The sequence below is a fragment of the Mchenga conophoros genome, linkage group LG7, assembly GCF_057382185.1.
Source record: "Mchenga conophoros isolate Kocher_MC1m ecotype Shallow Benthic linkage group LG7, M_conophoros_male_GT1.1, whole genome shotgun sequence".
Taxonomy (NCBI): domain Eukaryota; kingdom Metazoa; phylum Chordata; class Actinopteri; order Cichliformes; family Cichlidae; genus Mchenga; species Mchenga conophoros.
The window spans coordinates 6,308,368-6,326,676 of NC_140532.1; the positions used below are offsets into that span (position 1 = coordinate 6,308,368).

The 18,309-nt window shown below is 43.0% G+C and overlaps 1 protein-coding gene across 3 annotated transcripts; it reads right to left on the minus strand.

The window, feature by feature from the left end:
* Positions 1-200: 200 nt before the first annotated feature.
* Positions 201-17,918, minus strand: LOC146569437 (GTPase HRas). Of its 3 annotated transcripts, none has more exons than XM_085281744.1 (6): positions 17,630-17,918; positions 7,427-7,580; positions 6,468-6,646; positions 4,956-5,115; positions 4,146-4,270; positions 201-3,169 (listed from the first exon to the last, which is right to left on the minus strand). In XM_085281744.1, the coding sequence occupies exons 2-5, from the start codon at positions 7,535-7,537 to the stop codon at positions 4,151-4,153; spliced, it is 570 nt and encodes a 189-aa protein (XP_085137870.1). In that variant the 5' UTR covers positions 7,538-7,580; positions 17,630-17,918; the 3' UTR covers positions 201-3,169; positions 4,146-4,150. The 3 variants fall into 3 exon arrangements, with proteins under 3 accessions (XP_085137870.1, XP_085137869.1, XP_085137871.1); XM_085281743.1 differs by having other exon boundaries at positions 7,427-7,583; positions 17,630-17,917; XM_085281745.1 differs by lacking the exon at positions 17,630-17,918 and adding an exon at positions 7,709-7,834 and having other exon boundaries at positions 7,427-7,583.
* Between the last annotated feature and the right edge of the window lie 391 nt (positions 17,919-18,309).

Genomic DNA, 18,309 nt, shown 5'->3' on the forward strand with positions numbered 1-18,309 from the left:
TACACATTAAAGTTCAGTTGTGCAATATTAAATTTGTTGTCACTGCAGTGTTTTATGGTAGAATCATGTGTAAACAGGGTTTATGATTGCCCTTTGAACCCCTTATCAGAGCTGTATTTTCTCACATTATATAGGCCTCATGCTGTTGTACACTGGGACTCTTCCTTATAAGCAGTTAAATATAAAACATTTATCAAGAATATCTATATATGTCATCAGCTTTTATTATAAGACAAAAGCAATATTAAACCAAAGCTGTCCCAGTCCTTCAACTTCACGGCAGAATACACATAGTAGCCTGCAGGGGGAAGCAAATCACAAACTTAAGAACAAAAGTTTGGTGGCGAGTGGACCAAAGCAGTTTGATCTTGACATCTTTATTCCTGTCCTGCAATACATTTGCCACATTTTCAAAGAGTAAATACATCTTAAATAGCTAAACAGTTGACATTTTTTTCACAAAATCCATCCACGCGCCCATTCCACAGTCTGCAAGGGGACAAACAAGCCCTTGAGCCCACCGAATCCTTGTGCAAAACCCCCAATGGTCCTGAAAGTCTTTGTCATGCTCGCCAGGTTTTCAGACATGTATACTGGTGGTTCACTGGCTGAGTATTGCGACAACATGATGCTTTTTCTAATGCAATGGTAATCTGAATGCATAGATTTGTGAAATTCTATGGTATTATTATATCACGGATGTACTGTTTAAAGATTAACAAGGATACCACAAGGACTGTAATTACATACTACAAACTCCACGCTCCTTTTCCATTGAAATGTCTGAGTACAGTGGATGAAAAATAAAAGCTGGGTACAACACAGCCAAAAGTAGGGCCCCTACGATTATCCCTCAAATAATGTAAGCAATATAAATTGTAAAATCGAGGCTTCTTTCAAACAGTATCAAGAGAGTCAAACACATTCACAGTTCATATCCTTCCTCCAAGCAGAGAAAAGAACACAAAACCTGACCACCATCATCCAGACAGTAATTAGACTGGTCATATTTCTGTAAGCAATGGTGAGAGTGAAAGAGAGTTCATTTGCATGTACAATATCAATTAGGTCAAAAAATAAAAACACTGTTTCCTTTAAAAGAAGGACAATGGCCAGATAAAGTTTGTCATCTGTTACATCAGAGCTTTGGATTTGAAGCAACAGGCTTGTAGTGTTTAGGACTCGGCACATTTCGACATATGCCCAATTCAGTGAACTACTATAATCTAGATATAATCTGTGCTAAATGCAACAATTTAGTCAAATCACTATCACATGTTCCAATGTGATAGAACTGAAATGTCATGAATATTTGATTATGACAAATTGGCTTATGCTGGGTTCTCTCTAAAGTTCATTACTACAGAAAAGCCCGTCTGTGTAGTGTTTTTAGGGACCTGTCTTTCAAATTCTGTACAGCGCATGTCGAAAGTCAACACACTCGTGTCTTTTTTTTTTTTGCACACATAGTTAAAACAAACAAACAAACAATTCAGCAAACTGAACAGATGACCATCTCGCTGCACACATGAGGTACGACCTAGCTAACAGATAAGGCAAAGTAAACACACATCAGTCTTTTTATTCAGGCAGCAAATTAATCCAGTTACGGAGCGCACAAGCCTGTCTGTAATAAGAAACACAAAACAATGCACTCCCATATCCCGCTCCTTACACCTGTTACACACAATAGTCCCACATATACAGTAAATATGGTTCTGACATGACTAGCACCTGACTTGATATTGTTCCTTTGAAAAGCTGAAAGTGGCAGATAAAGCAGAGCAGTGTGAGGATAGTCTGGTGTGTGGAAAAACTGAAGTTTTACTCTGAGGCAGGACTTGTGCATTACACTTTGCAAAAACTAACTTATGACATCTATTAACCCTGGTTTCCTGGACTGATAGATATCCTCCGGGACACCAATTCCTGAGCCTTTTCGTCCACAAGGAGTGATTCTTGCAATCTAAAAATAGCTGTTGTACACCATACAGCTACTAAAATGAAATGCAGAGACTTTTTGCATTGCTGTTTTGTTTTTTTTTAATCGACTCGCTGCCAACTTTAAGGTATTTATCCCATTCTACAGGCAACCTATCGTGCTTTTGCAACTGCAAAGATAACAACAACTACATTTTCATGCACGGTACCTCTCCTTCTTAAACAAAAAGTAAAGCAGAAAAATAAGTAGTCATGACAGAGGGTATATTCCCAATACTTTGTAATTTGGAAAGTAAATTATTCTATTGCACCAGAATCTACGTACACTAACCATTACTATTATTATTCCACAAGACGACTCGCAATGAAACATCTGTAAAGAGAGAAGGCAGCGGTAAGCCATCTATCTAGAAATTCTCCATTCAAGAGATCTAGTCCAAAAGGATCTTCAACTACCTCAGGCAGGTCAAAAAAATGTCAAACCAGGTGCCAGCTGAAATAAGCACTTTCAAAACTGCCAATCAAAAATAAATGTTTCATATCAAATACAAAAATCAAAGTTGTTTTTTTTTTGTTATTTTACAGGTAGGCTAATTGATAAACAACAAAAAATACAGTCTTTCCCATGTCAGCATCCACCCCCTGTATCCAGTTAGAGCGCAGGGATTTCATTGCCATTCAAAAGAAACCAAAGGCAGGTAGGGTGAAGCGGGAATGGGATGGGTTAGCATGAGAGGTGTTGGGTTAACTAAAAGTCAATTCCAGTTCTTTCCACTGAAGTCACTCATTCCTTCCAGCAGCTAGGTGGGGGATGGGGAGTGGAATCAGGCTTTTAAGGAGGGCGGAGGTGAGATACCCGCCCCCCCAATTACCAGTGTTGAGACTGAAAACAATAAGTTAGCAGGAAAGTTGTGGAGCTACCCAGCGATGCCACATTGCAGCTGACAAAGAGTCATTAGTGGTGTTGCTCACAGGTCGATGTGGACCAACAAAAAAGATGGGGCTGGACCAGTCTAGTTCCGCTAGCCACTTAGGCAACAGTCCAATATTCCCCTTTCCATACAAGTCTATAGTTCAGTCAGCCCTGATGGTTTCTGTCAGGGCTTTTGTTTCAATCATCCTTTTGTTGGAAAAGTTTTTGTTTTCATCGTTGGGTTGTTTCATCTTCCAGTCCTTAAGTCCATGCTGCCACTTTGTGCCGTAGCGTTTCTCAACATGTAGCAGTGAGCTGGGCAAAGAAAGTGACACAAGATATAATTAAAGTTTTAAAACTCAGATTGTTTCAAAAGTGCTTTTTTTTTTTTTACAATGAGCATCATCTACACAGAGTTACAGGTGGTCAACAAATGAATGGTGAAACCAACAGAACAGAGATATCAAGCTCATTTTCCATGTTTGACCTTAAGTGGGCCAGACCAGTGAAGCACCCCTTTCTGCCATTGCAAGTACTATGTCTCAGTTTCTCTGCATGATAAAGAAATAATTCTATAGTAAATGGAAGAAATCTGTCAGCATGACTCTTTGGGACTAAATTATAAGTAATAAATGTATCAAATTACAGAAAAAGTAGCTCATTGCCTTTTTTATTGTAAAAGGACTATCTACAATGGAATTTTATATTGTAGATGGTGAAAAATCATAGACATTTTCTTATTTAAATGCTCACCTATTTGTTAATTACTTTAGTGTAATATGAAGTTTTTTATCGGAAGGAAAAATGGTAAAACTTCAAAATATATGGCCTTTCCAAAGCTGTCCTGTGGGCCAGATCGGAGTCTTTGGTGGGTGAGTTCTGGCCCCTGGGCTGTATTTTTGATACCCCTGCAATAGAGCTTTGGGCTACCATGTGCTTTGATCGCTCAGGCTCTGGAGCTCTGAGAAAATATTTCCAAAATTTATGTGTGACTCTGGTGCTACCTAACATATCAGTCCAAAATCTCCCTTACATGTTCAGTTACAATAGCATATAACATCATTTTCATACTCATCAATCAGTGGCTGCTTGTACTCTATGGTTGGGGGCTTGGAAGAGGCCAGCTCCCACCCTAACAGGATAAAGGTGAACAACTTTGTATTAACTTGTAATGATATGTCCCTTTAAAGGTAAACCTTCCCCAAAGCCAGTGAATTCCATCATTCCATGCATTCACAACTTAGCTTTGCAAACTGATTTGGTGACCATTACTGTGTATATAATTTCTCACCTGCATCACGACACCACACAGCGACAGCTCATACAGTCTTGACCACTCTCATCGGGTGGGTTCAACTTCCTCAACTTATGCTGCCTGATCTCTCTAACCAGTGTGTAGAAGGCGTCCTCTACTCCCTGTAAACACACGCAAAAACACAGACATACAGAAAAATCCAGGCACTTAAAACACTCCCTTTCAAGGCTCCCATATTAAATGCACGTCTTCTGATTGACAGCAAAGCTTTTAGGTGTGCTCACCAATTGGCAACATTACCATGACAACCTTAATCATTGCGTGCACTGAGAATTATTAAATACGTTGTCAAGAAATCATGATGACTAAAAAGACTGCATTTCTTTACTTCTTGCATTTCCTTTTGAGTGACAGATATTCTGCAGGTGTAGCGATGAATGCGAGTATGTATGTACCTACATAATGTGTCACAGTGAGTCACAGACAGTGGGAGCTGTGAGGCAACTGGTCCTTATGAGCCCTTTCAAATACTGTAGCTCTGTTCTCAAGCCAAGGTAACCTGGCTATGAGTCACTGCCTGCAGCATAATAAAATGTTCCCAGCAACACAAATCACATCATAGCGCATGGTCTGCTGTAAGATGCGCATGAATATTTTTGCAAAATGTGAAATTACACAGCCTAAATAAGAACACTGACATAACCTGCAGATAACATAATGATGCAGCAAAATTAGCATATGAGGAATTTTAAAGATTCAAACACCAATAAAAGAGGCAGGACACGAGAAAAGTATTCCTCTGCGGAAAAACTTTATGTTGCTCCTTACTTTATGTAAACTGCTTACCTGCCGTGTTTTGGCAGAGGTCTCAATGTAGGGGATGCCATAGGAGCGAGCGAGCTCATGGGCTTGCCTCGTGTCCACCGTGCGCGCAGGGAGGTCACATTTGTTTCCCACAAGGACCATGGGAACATCATCGGAATCCTTAACACGCTTAATCTGTTCTCTGCGTTGCAAAACAAGAAAATTGAAAATTTCGTTTATTTCATTTCCTTATTATTATTTTTGTTCCTTGATACATCCAAGCACTTTATTTAGCCACAGTTACATGTCTGTTGGCTGAGATCCTCCCAGCATCATCAACAGCTCCACCCCTGGAGAACCAACCACCCGGGGAACTTTAGGACCCAGAGGAAGAGCTAGTGCCTACCGGTGCTGGGCTGTGCTGTGCTGCACTGCTGAAGGAGGGTGGGTGGGTGGACAACAGGCAAGCGGCAAACAGCATTACCTCATCACTACAGCAGCAAGTGCCAAATGCCATGCAGCCAGGGGGGACTGAGTGAGAGGAGAGGGTCAGATCACTCCATCAGCCCAGCCTTTCTTCTCAATCAGCCCCAGTATAGCCTGCAGTACAGTCAGCCAAACCCATCTGCAGTCAATACTGCCAATGGTAATTATGACAACACTTGCTCTGAGTTTTGATGTCAAAGCAAACAAGTTACCCTATCAAACCACAGATACTTGTATACCTGGTATTAAGGCGAGTGCTTAAAGTTTAGCTTTAAAGAGTTGTGGATTGGTCTTTATTTGGTGTTTTTGTACATGGATGAACACTGCTCTGCCATGTAGCGCTAGTCAGCACTGATAGTGGGGGGGAAAGTTTTTGTGGGTTTTATTTCTTGTCACAAACAATTGTTGCCTGTAAATACAGGCAGCAGATGTCTAGATAACTCAAAACATTTAACTGGGCACTGAGCCAAAGTGCACTGCATACCTGTATGGTTTAAGAGCAGTTATGCTAAAGCAGGGTCCAAAACAGCTGAGTTGCAATGGCAACAGGCCAAACAAATGTACATTTACACACTCTGGAAACCTGTGACTTAAAGTGTAGCCTCATGCAAGACCAGCAAGTGGATGCCTAATGTGATGAGAAAGAAAAAATGTGGCAAAGAGAGAAAACACTGTCACTTCCAGCTGAAACTATCACCCCCACCCTCCCTTTCTCCTTCCCTGTCCTTGGGAGCGCTACCTCTCCCTGCTTCTCTAATTGAGTCAGGATCGATTTCATTGGCATCGTGCTGTAAGCCTCCAGTTGGGAACTAAGCTTTCTTTAGCCGTGTTAAACGCTACAGCATGACATCATCAAGTACTGCAGAGAGCTGGCACACACGTATATAAAGCCCTTTTCCTGCAGACCCCACGGGAGTCCCTCTAACACACACTGCATATGCACATCCAGAGAAGCTAACAGACATGATTTAGCACCGGAGCTCCACCCCAACAGGCCTACGGTCTGGCCAAGAAATACAGAGGTGCACATTTTCCAGTTCTCTTTCTTTGCATTACTCTTAGACACACCTATACTGGTGAATGTCCTCAAAAGACTTGGTATTGTTGATGGCGAAGACACACAGGAAGCCCTCCCCCGTCCTCATGTACTGATCCCTCATGGCGCTGTACTCCTCTTGACCTGCAGTGTCCAGGATGTCCAACAGGCAGGTCTCCCCGTCGATCACAACCTGCTTCCTGTATGAGTCCTGCAGAAAAAGACAAACTTGCACTTTTAGAGAAGTGCTAAAGACATCACACAAAACTGATAGTTCACCTTAATGTAACCGGTGGTCCATTGCAGATTCTTACCCTGGGTCACTCAGGGCAAAGAAGTATACTATAGGGACACTATGTCAGTGACTGAATGTTGCTTGACTGTAATCAACTTAGGTTACTTTGTTAAATTCCCTCCTCACTTTCAGGTCAAATGAAAATCAAGAGATCAGAGGAGCAGGGTATCAGAGCCAATGTTTAGCCTTCCAACATGCAGTCACAAAAACATGGGAGTGCTGTCCCTTTGTTTGTTAGAGCATAGGGGCCAGGAATGCAAATACACAAAAAGGACATTGTCTGGCCAGAGGCAGGCGTGGTGAGAAAGAGAGGGATAGAGAGGGAGAAAAAGGGGAGAAAAGACAGGAGAAGACATTCTCACTGGCCTTCCTCTTTGCTCTGCAATATATTCCAGTGTCTTTTTCCTCAGGAAAATATTGAGTAAAAGGTGGAGAAAATGCTTTTCTCTTTTCTGAAATTATGGATTTCTTTCAAGCCTTGTCATTTGGAGGATTGCCACAGAAGTTAATTAATTAAAGTAACTTGGTTTAGACTGTGTGGTTGGACATTTATATAAAACATCTAATTACGCAAAGACTGCACATGAACCATTTTAAAGAATGTCGCAGAAGCACACAACAGTTCAAGGGGAAATACTTCATCTAAAGATAACTGCTGCAGGAATAATGTACAGAACACGTAGAAGCACGTCATACCTCTATTGTGGGGTCATATTCATCCACAAAGTGGTTCTGGATCAGCTGTATGGTAAGTGCACTCTTGCCCACGCCTCCAGCTCCCACCACCACCAGCTTATACTCCGTCATGTTCGCAGCTGCAGCTCAACCACACACTCACACACAACCACCGCTGCTGGAGAGAGGAAAAGGTGCAGGTTAGTATAATGACCAAAATAAACATGACACACAGTTTTGACAAGCACGTGTCAAGATTGACGTGTCCTCAATTGGTGGTACAGACAAAACATATGACAATACCATTAATGCCCACTGGTGAGAAACACGAGTGGTTGTGTATGCTGAAGTGTGTGCATGCAGTGGGGGCTGTAGTTGAGACCCTCAAAGGGGAATGTGAAAAATGTGCTGAAGGTACTCAATGTTCCAGTCCTCTCCCGCTCAGTGTTAGCAGCAAAAAGTGTGCATGAGAGGGAGTAAGAGAGAAAAAGGAGGGGCATCACACTGGCAGATAGATCCATATCACTCAGGGTTTAGATTACTGAGGTCTACCCTCGACCATACAGGGACAGTGATCCAAAAATAAACAAATACATATTAATAAAGATCAAATTGAGTCAATACTAGAACATTTTTAATAAAATAATTCTAAAAATATATTTAAAACTCTTCCACTGTTTCATTTTAACGATGAGGTAAATCACTATCTACGAGACTGTTGTTATGAAGGATTTCTTGTTGATTCACTCTACAGCGATCCATCCAGGAGGGTTACAATTTTATGACCCCCAGGTGTGCCTGCAGTTGCCCCCTACGCTCCACCACACCCACTTAATATGTCCAGTCGATGTAACGTGGTCAAGTTAACCATAAATCAAGCCATGTTATTAAAGAAATACGCAAGTCTCGCGAGGAAACATGCGCGATATCAATTTTACAAAATGTACAAAATGGTACAAAATGGCGCCGGTGAGGTCGGCTGCCGTGCTGGATGCTCTGCCCTAACTTCTCCACTTTTTGCAGTTTTTCGTCACTTTTTGCTATATCTGCGATAATCTTGCATGGGCATCATGCAAAACACACAAATCCGCTACAGTAGAGACACTTTGGTTTCTATTGGTCTGCAGTACACGAACATTTCACCATGTTTAACTCCGGACCCAACCTGGCCAAAGGAGATCCTGAGAGAGAACAAAGGACGCGACCCTAAGCGACGGCCTCGAGGTAAAAGAGCCGGCATCAGGAACAGGCTACGGGCTCGCGCACACCGCGCACCCATGCCCAGTATCCTGCTAGCCAATGTTCAATCCATCGAGAACAAGCTTGATGACCTCAGAGCCAGAATCAAGTTCCAGAGAGACATTCGGGACTGCAACCTCCTCTGCTTCACCGAGACTTGGCTGAACCCAGCGATACCAGACCACGCCGTGCAGCCGACGGGGTTCTTTTCGGTTTACCGCATGGACAGGACAATGGAGTCGGGGAAGAAAAGAGGTGGTGGAGTGTGTTTGATGGTGAACAACAGATGGTGCGACAGCACAAACATCTCCCCACTCACACGCTCTTGCTCGCCCAATCTGGAGCTTTTGATCGTTAAGTGTCGCCCTTTCTATCTCCCTCGGGAATTCACTGCGGTCATTGCCTGCACTGTTTACATTCCGCCTCACGCGGACTCGGACACTGCCTTATGTGAGCTACATGAGGCTCTCACACATCAACAAACACTTCACCGAGATGCCGCACTCATTGTTATGGGAGATTTTAACAGAGTGAATCTCAAACGGACATTTCACAACCTTCACCAGCACATCAACTGCCCCACCCGGGGCACGAGGACATTAGACCACTGCTACACCCCGTTCAAGAACTGTTACAAGGCTCAGCCCCTGCCGGCATTTGGAAAATCGGACCATTCCGCCATCTTCCTCATACCTGCTTACAAACAAAGGCTAAAGCAGCAACCACCAATCAGGAGGGAGGTCGCTCGCTGGACGGACCAATCGGTGGCCGCGCTGCAGGACGCACTGGATGACGCAGACTGGGACATGTTTCGGCGCAGCTCTGATGACATCAACATGTTTACGGAAGCGGTTGTGGGATTTATCGGGAAACTAGCGGACGACACAGCAGAAAGAACTATCATCCGAACGTTTCCCAACCAGAAGCCGTGGGTGGATAAAAACATCCGCGACGCTCTGAGATCACGCACCGCTGCCTACAATGAAGGGCTTGTCTCCGGTAATATGGACCTATACAAGGCTGCGTCCTACAACGTGCGCAGCGCGGTCCGAAAGGCAAAGCGGAGCTACGGGGAAAAACTAGAGTCACAGCTACGACAGTGCGACTCTAGGAGCCTGTGGAAAGGACTGCGGACTATAACGGACTATAAACGACCAGCTTCTTCAATGATGAATGCAGATGCTTCACTGGCTGATGAGCTGAACACGTTTTATGCTCGCTTCGACGCCGCAGCAATTAAAACAACAAACGGCTGTGCGCGCTCGGAGTGCACCAGTGAAGAAAATGCATTCGTCATCACAGAGCATGCCGTGAGGAACACCTTCAGGAGGGTGAACACCAGGAAGGCAGCAGGACCAGATGCAATCCCTGGCCGGGTCCTTAGAGCCTGCGCTGATCAACTAGCACCGGTGTTCACGGAGATCTTCAACCTCTCCCTGGCCCAAGCTGTGGTTCCCACGTGCTTCAAACGGTCCATTATTGTCCCTGTTCCAAAGAAACAACAGCCCGCTTGCCACAATGACAACCGTCCAGTAGCACTGACTTCAATTGTGATGAAGTGTTTTGAAAGACTGATGAGAGATCACATCACTTCTTCACTTCCTCCCACCATCGACTCACTTCAGTTTGCTTACCGGACTAATCGTTCCACAGACGATGCCATATCTCACCTGCTCCACACATCCCTGAGTCACCTGGACACTGGCAGAGGGAATTATGTTAGGATGCTGTTCGTGGACTACAGTTCAGCATTCAACACAATAATTCCCTCTAAGCTTTTCACCAAGTTGACGGATCTAGGACTCAGCTCATCACTGTGTCAGTGGATCCTCAACTTCCTCACAGACAGACCCCAATCAGTGAGGGTAGGAAAACAAGTCTCCCCCTCCATCTCACTCAGCACTGGAGTGCCTCAGGGCTGTGTTTTAAGCCCCCTGCTGTACTCACTGTACACTTATGACTGTGTAGCCACATCCGACACCACCTCCATTGTCAAGTTTGCTGACGACACTGCTGTTGTGGGCCTGATCTCCGACAACATCGAGACGGCCTACCTGGAGGAGATTAGGAACCTGGAGACCTGGTGCCAGGAGAATAACCTCCTCCTAAACATCAGCAAGACTAAGGAGCTGATCGTGGACTTCACTACAAAGCAGGCGAGGAATTACAAACCCCTCATCATCAGTGGCACGCCAGTGGAGAGAGTGGACAGTTTCCGATACCTGGGTGTCCACATCACTCAGGACCTGTCATGGTCCTGTCACATCAACACCCTGGTTAAGAAAGCCCGTCAGCATCTCTTCTTCCTCAGAAGACTTAGAGACTTCCATCTGCCACTGAAGGTGCTCAAGAACTTCTACTCCTGCACCATCGAGAGCATCCTGACGTCAAACATCTGCACCTGGTTTGGGAACAGCACCAAGCAGGACAGACGAGATCTGCAAAGAGTGGTGCGCTCGGCAGAACGCATCATTCAATCAGAGCTCCCTGACCTGCTGTCCATCTACACCAAGCGGTGCAAGTCCAAAGCTAGGAAGATTATGATGGACCTCTCCCATCCCAACAATGGACTCTTCTCACTGTTGAGGTCTGGGAAGCGCTTCCGCTCCCTTAAGGCCAAAACAGAGAGAATGAAGAGGAGCTTCTTCCCCCAGGCTATTCGGGGCCTGAACCAGGTGTAGGACTGGACTCTCCCAACACGTCACTATAAGACTGGACTCTCACACACGTCACCACACGCACCACCACACATTTCCTATAATCCTATAATTCCTATAATTTATAATCCTTATCTTTATAATCTCTTCTGCTATTTGCACATTCTTTACTGTAAATTCCTAAGTTAATTTGTAAATTTTTGTAGTAAATTGTAAATATTGTAAAACTTTTCTTCTGTCATTTAATGGTCGGGCATTGTACAGCTACAAGCATTTCACCCCCATGTCATACTGTGTATGGTTGTGTGTGTGTGACAAATAAAATTTGAATTTGAATTTTATGTTACCTGAAACGGGCACACTCAAACCTACATAAATTTAGGAGAAATGATTAAAACTGGGAGAAAAACCAAGTTATTCAAATATTAATGAGATGTTTTTCCAGTGTAATAGATTTTTGCATGCTTAAAAATGTGGGAAAACTTGCGTATATTACAATTTTGCTCATTTCACCACCAAACTAGGTGAAGCTGCAAATATTCATGTACAGACACAAACCAGTGCAAAGACACGTACCCACAGGTCATCTTCCCCCACCACAGCGTTGCTGGCCAGTAAAATTCCAGTGTTAAAGAGAAAGTAGTCATATGGTTTTTCTGTTATGTTCTGTGGCAAAGTGAGACTCATTGTATGGACAGCTGACCACAAACTCACCAAATATGCAACCTAAAAATGACCAAATAGCTTCTGAGTAGAAGACATGATGAGTTAGATTTATTACTGACTGATATGAACTTGTTGTGCTGGTTTTATAACATTAAATCGGCTACAAATCTATGACTAACAACAAGTGTGCTGGAGGCCCATTGTAACTACAGGACTCTACTATGGTTACAGTTTGACATTGTAGTAATAATGAGTGGAATAATAATGATGTCATATCTGGTTAAAGACCTAAGAGGAAAGTAACTGAGAACAGTTATAAATGATAGAAAGCCATGTGTCTTAACAGAAGCATAGTTTCACTTTCTGTTTGACAATTTAGACCAACAACCTCTAGACGCCACCTCTACGTCAAATATCTGTCTTTCAAACAGCAAAGCCTCGGTTGTCATAATTGTACTATACAATGAATCTAAAGTGTATATACAGTCTATATATAATATGGGCTGGTTCAAAAAAAAAGGGAGGGTGACCTTAAAGGGAGAGCAGCTAAAACAGCTTGTTTCAGACAGTGAGCCCCCCAGCATGAGACAAATAAGACTCATTTTGAACCGTGACTAATGCAAAATGACTCTGATAAATATTCAAGGTGAAAACTCGTATATTATAAGTCCTCCTAAACAAAACAGTTCACTATTAACACTAACTTTACTTAACACCCAGTGTAACCCTAAATCTCTCTTCCTCAAAAGTTTAAACTATGTCTCATTTAGCATAAAAGACGGGCACATGTGGGTTAAACATCTCCACATGCTCATTAATAGTGTCTCACTTTGCTGAATGGTCCTGAAGAGGAAAATCATTAACCTGCACCACCTGCTGCAGTGTATAATCAATCTGTCAGGATTTCATGAGCAGCACAGTTCACATATGCTCTTTTACCTTCCGCAGGGAGCCGTGTGTCATCCCTCATATAAAATGCACTCTTTGTTATAGCTGCTACACAAACTACTTGCGCGCTTAAGAGTGTAAACATCAGGGCTTCAGTTGACCTGAGCAGTAAACACTCACGCCCTGTCTCTTGTGCTTTGACTCCCAAAGGAATGAAAGTACAAGCAATAGCTGGGGTGAATCTTGAACTCTAACAGTATAAAGAGAGAAGTAACAGGTGGCCTGTCATAAACACAGCCTGTGGTCAGTTCAATAACCGGACAAGACACAGAATTTCAAAAGAAAATGAAACATATAAGGTCAATTTAGCTGTGGAGAGGAAAAAAATAACAGACGTTCTATATTTGTCTCTGGGTGTGGTGTTGTATTAATAGAATCTGCATTCTCAGAAAGAAAAAAAAAGTCCTGTTTGGGTTATTTGTGTCTGAGGCTGTATGTGCCTGTGCTGTTAGGACAAACTAAGATTAACCAAGACTGCAATAATGTTAATGATTGAGAGACAACCAGACTTGCTAAGTTGAGGACACAGTCATTTAACTGCTCTCATTCAATCACCATGATACGCAAGCACACAAACGCACACACTCCTGCATCCCGTAAGCCACTGCTTCACCTTAATGGAACAGGTAGCTCTGAGCACCATCACCATTACCAACAACGACCTCCTTGTCAAAACACCCTCGCTGCTATAACTCTGAAACACAACAGGAAGGGAATTATACTGACCCCTCAAACTTGTGGTTAAACATTTAGCTTCCTTTTCCCTCAGTGTAAATAAATCAGCCTGGTACACAGTGCAGCCTGCCCTGGCTGGACTGCAGACTCTGGTGGAGTAGCAGAGCCAGTCTAGCTCCTTAGAGCCCCCTCTAACTAAATAAACAGCAGCTGTGTGGCGAACAGAGACTTGTGTGGGGCAGGCAGACGCTGGAACACCTTTGGCTGCTGAAACTCCAGACAGGGCAAGGATCAACAATAATAGACTCATCGGCAGTTATTTCACGTTTAGTGTGGACACAAGATAAAATGTTCAACTATAGACAAGTCATTTAGATCAAAGATTTGATATGACTTATTCCAGTTCACTAAAAGACAGGATGACCAATATGCCATCATACAGGATGAAACACTTGATGACTAAAACTGAATACTCAACCATACTGTTGGTCAGCTGTTCCACGTATTCGCTCTGTTTTGTCATATCTAAACATTATTGTTAATCAGAGATTGATCAGATGCCACAAGCCTCACTGGTGAGCACTTGTGCATCTTAATTTCACTTGCTGCCTCACAATTAACAATAAAAGCACTGTTTTTCACAGAATTGGATTCTATTTGTGGCAGTAGCGGCCTGGACAGTTAGCCAGTAGGGAAACTCAAGCCTGAAAGAGCTAGATGGGGTCACAGCACTAAAACTAAAGAAGCTAAATCATTCTGGGTTGAGATTTTTTCGAAAAAATGAAATGTTGCCAAAGCCTATGAGAGATTCACACAGAAATATGCATGAAATGCCTCCTTTTTACCCGATATTCATCAATATGGCAGTGATAACTCGTGCGCTGAACTGATTAGTATGACGAATTTAGGCCAAACAAAAACAAAAAAAGATAGCTACATAATCGAATACAGCATCATACACAGTTCTTCAACATTTAACACACGTGGTTACAGCATTTTTTCTACATAACCAGATCTCTAGTGTACACCTGCCAAGCCAGTGATATTTACAGCCTAAAAAATGCAAATTCAACACATCCATGCATCGCTACTGGGAGTTCAGAGGAGGGAAAGCAGACAGCCGTCTTCTCTCAAACTAGGCCATGTCAGCTGCTGATTAATAATCCTCATATACATATGGAGATGAATAGCAAAATCAGTCACTGACACAGACAGTGCTGCGTTTCTACAGCCACTTGTTGTCAGGAGGGGCTCATACTGAGCGGGTCTTTGTGTAGATAGAGAGGAAAGACGAGGACACAGCCTCTGGAGGTCAAAATCATTAGTACTTGCATCAATTTCATCCACACTCAGGGACTAAGCAAAAGAGTGTTTTGTCTGAGCTCTCCTCTACACACAGATGGGTATGTTGGGTATAGCTGTATCAAACACAATATATCCCCATCTTCTCCTCTGCAATCCCGAGTGGAGTTGCTCTCAGCGTATGGTTAAACTCTGCTACCTTTATTTGCACACATGTGAAAACTTGCATTCATGATGTGGCAATTGTCTGTGTCCTTTTTACACACGGTGTACATGTGACCAAAGTAATTATCCTACAGCAGGGTGACTTTTGTTAGTCATTCAACAAAAAACAGTAATGAATCTGCCACAGCTGTCACACAGGCCGCACCTATCTCATTCCAAAGTTCCCAAAACCTTTGTAGAGCAGCTCTCTAATATGATCAAGGGCCACTATTTAGCATGTTTGAGTTTAGGGTTATTTATAGTGCACCACCGCCGGTCTGAAATTAACAGTCCATTTTGAAACCCTAGAGCCTCGCCTGGACCAAAAGGATAATCTTACATGACAGCTTACGGAGGGTGCAAGCAAAGAGCAGCAATTCAGATGGTAGCAGGAGAGTTCATTGGCAAGGGAGAAGACTGCTCTCTATATATACACCAAGGGCATAACAAACACAGAAGAGAAGAGTCTAGCAAGAAAGTGAAAAATATTAAACATAATGAAAATCCTCCAAGCCAAACTTCATTGCATCTTTTTCATCTTCTCAACACACGTGACACAAGGAGCTAGGTACATGGATGACCGTCTTCCTCAACATGCACTCTGGTCTCCATTTAAGTGCTTAATTGGTTAAAGGCTCCATACTGGCAGAGCCACAAGCCCACTGCAGAGATAATAGATTTTTAATGGAGCTATGATGGTAAGGAGACCCTCTCAAGGGAGGTGTCACGGTCAAATACGGAGACTCCGAGACCCATCCTAAAGTCTCGATAACCACCCCACCCTCCCTCTGCTTTCCAGTGACATCATTCTTCTAAACAGCATCCAAAACACTAAGTGTTTTCCACCAGCTTAGGAATGAAGCGCTATTCTTCTCTCAGGCCAGTGAAACACAATTACGTGAAGACATTGGTTCAGATTTTATGAAGTTGGTAGGAGGGTCAAACTGACTACAACATAGTTAAAAAAATTTACTCTTTTCTCTAGAATTTAACACAAAGCTGAATTTGGTTCTTTTAATAAACCATTTCTTTCCAAATTTCTAAATGTTTCACTATCTAAAGAGGCCTTTTAGCTGTTCTGAAAGCCACTAGCCTCTAGTGACCTTTTCCCTACTGGGTCATCCTTTTAGTTTGTAGGACAGGGTGACACAGTGGAGGCAGCAGCAGAGATAAAAAGAGCAGCTGACCTCCACACAAAAGCCTGCCGGTTGGAGGAGCTGCAAGGGTTATCATTAGACACCTAACACCCCCAAAACTCTAAATGTGGGCTCTGGGTAAATCTCAATGAGTTGTTTTAGTTCATGAAACAATGTGAAAGCAAAGAAAGCATCTTCTGGGTCACATAAAAACATCTAATGTCCATTCAACCCCCCCCCCCACACACACACACATCAATACTAAAACCCAGCAGGGAACGGTGTTATTCGTAAAATTTTGGTTTTTAGAGTCACACTTACTGCTTGGCTGCATAAAAACCTTCAAAGGAAAAAACGAAGACACATTGACCTCACACCTCAATCACTGGACCACCTCCAACTGTTTTCCAGCTGACTTGCCAAAACGCTACAGACACCAACACCAATATTTACTCACACAGAATCGCTGCAAAGCCTCCTTCTCGTAGTCATATAGACTGATGCACATTCACTTGCATGATTATGACTTTCACAGAAGATGCTGTGGTCAGCGAACGTGACGATGTGGCGGATTAAAAAAAGAAACCGTGTACCGGAAAGCCCCAAGAAAAACACACGAGTGAAACACTTTCTGTTGTATTGCCTAAGAGGGCACTCATTCAAATGTTTGATACTACTTTGAATGCTGAGTGCATTTAATTGTTTACTGTCCAGGAGCTTCTATGGCCATTCGCTGAGTGTTTGGTGCTGTCTTTGTAAATCCCTTTCACCTTACTAGCCATTTTTTTTTATCAGATACGAGACTTGAAATGATCATCTTTGTGAATGCCTTGTAATGGAATCTCACTTCCGCAGTGATAGCTTTTATTCACTGTGACGGGGCGTCACCCTAGTTGTCTCTGACGCCACTATCGAGACCAGCAACCTCACAGCCTGCTCCAGTCTTTTCCTTATACAATACAAAAGACAGAGGTACATTAGCATCTATTGCAATGGCACTTGCAAATGTCTTCGGTTTCTCTTTCAAAGTGAGGTAAAGCGGGGGGAAATCCTGGATGGTCATGTTATCCCTTTATAACCAAGTTTTAACACCCAAACTCAAGGAAGACCGCTTACCAAAAAATATATAATTGGCTTAAAACAGTCAGGGGCTGGGAGGAAAAATCATTCTATGTAGGCAGGGTAGAAAGAAGGCTGAGTTCTAAGCAGGATAATGTTCAAGCTCGCCGGGCGTGAATTAAAAAATGTTATGATAGCTAGCTAACCTGTTTTTCTGTAAGGACCGCAATCTCCAGCGGTGCCCAAATAACTGAAAGCACTTAAGAGAGGACATATTTCTCGGTGAGGGGAAAAAAACCGACATTTTTCGTAAGCAAGGATGTGTACAGTATACTTACAACAGGCAGAGGTCTATTGGCGACAGGAGCGGCGTTTCTACCGGAGAGGAAGAAGAAAATCTTTCAATTGTTTTGCTTCTCCGCTGAAATCGGAAAAAAGCCACAAAATATTCCGAGTCTCTTTCCCCGTTTCTTCAGGTATTTGCGTCCTATTCACTGTAAGAAACGGTGTAATTTTAAGTAGCTAAACTGCACCAAGGCATTCATTGGTCCTGGGTCCTATAATGTGCCCGCGTTGAACAATGTGCTTCCCAGAGAGAGCGGAGGGGATGAGGAGAGTAGTGCCCACGCCCAGCTCTATCAAACATAGATCCGCCCCGGTTACCAAGCATGTTACCGTGGCGTTCTTGTGCTGTCGGATTTTTGGCAACTCCACTGTGAAGGCCACTGGATCTACACATTTAAGCGCTAAATCCGAGTATTTAAAGAGGCACGTAAATCTGAATTCATGCAAAAACCTGAAAGTCATGAATGCCAAGTTAATTCGTTTGACAAACAGGAACGCTGTCTTTTTAAAAAAAAAAATTACTATTATCCATCTCTACCCAGCATAACCCTTCGCCACTCTGAAAAGTAAGTGCCACCCAAACAGATGACTAGCAGTGTTTTGGTTGAGAATATCCAAAGTTTAAAAACGAATAAACTAAATCACCAAAACTTCCCAGACATTATGATTGTTT

What these genes read in the sequence shown, in the direction of transcription:
- LOC146569437 (XM_085281744.1), bottom strand. Translation starts at nt 7,537, where the DNA reads ATGACGGAGTATAAGCTGGTGGTGGTGGGAGCTGGAGGCGTGGGCAAG. An exon ending in AATATGACCCCACAATAGAG is followed by an intron (nt 6,647 to 7,426) that starts GTATGACGTGCT and finishes CTTTTTCTGCAG; the next exon opens with GACTCATACAGGAAGCAGGT. An exon ending in CCTCTGCCAAAACACGGCAG is followed by an intron (nt 4,271 to 4,955) that starts GTAAGCAGTTTA and finishes GTGTGTTTACAG; the next exon opens with GGAGTAGAGGACGCCTTCTA.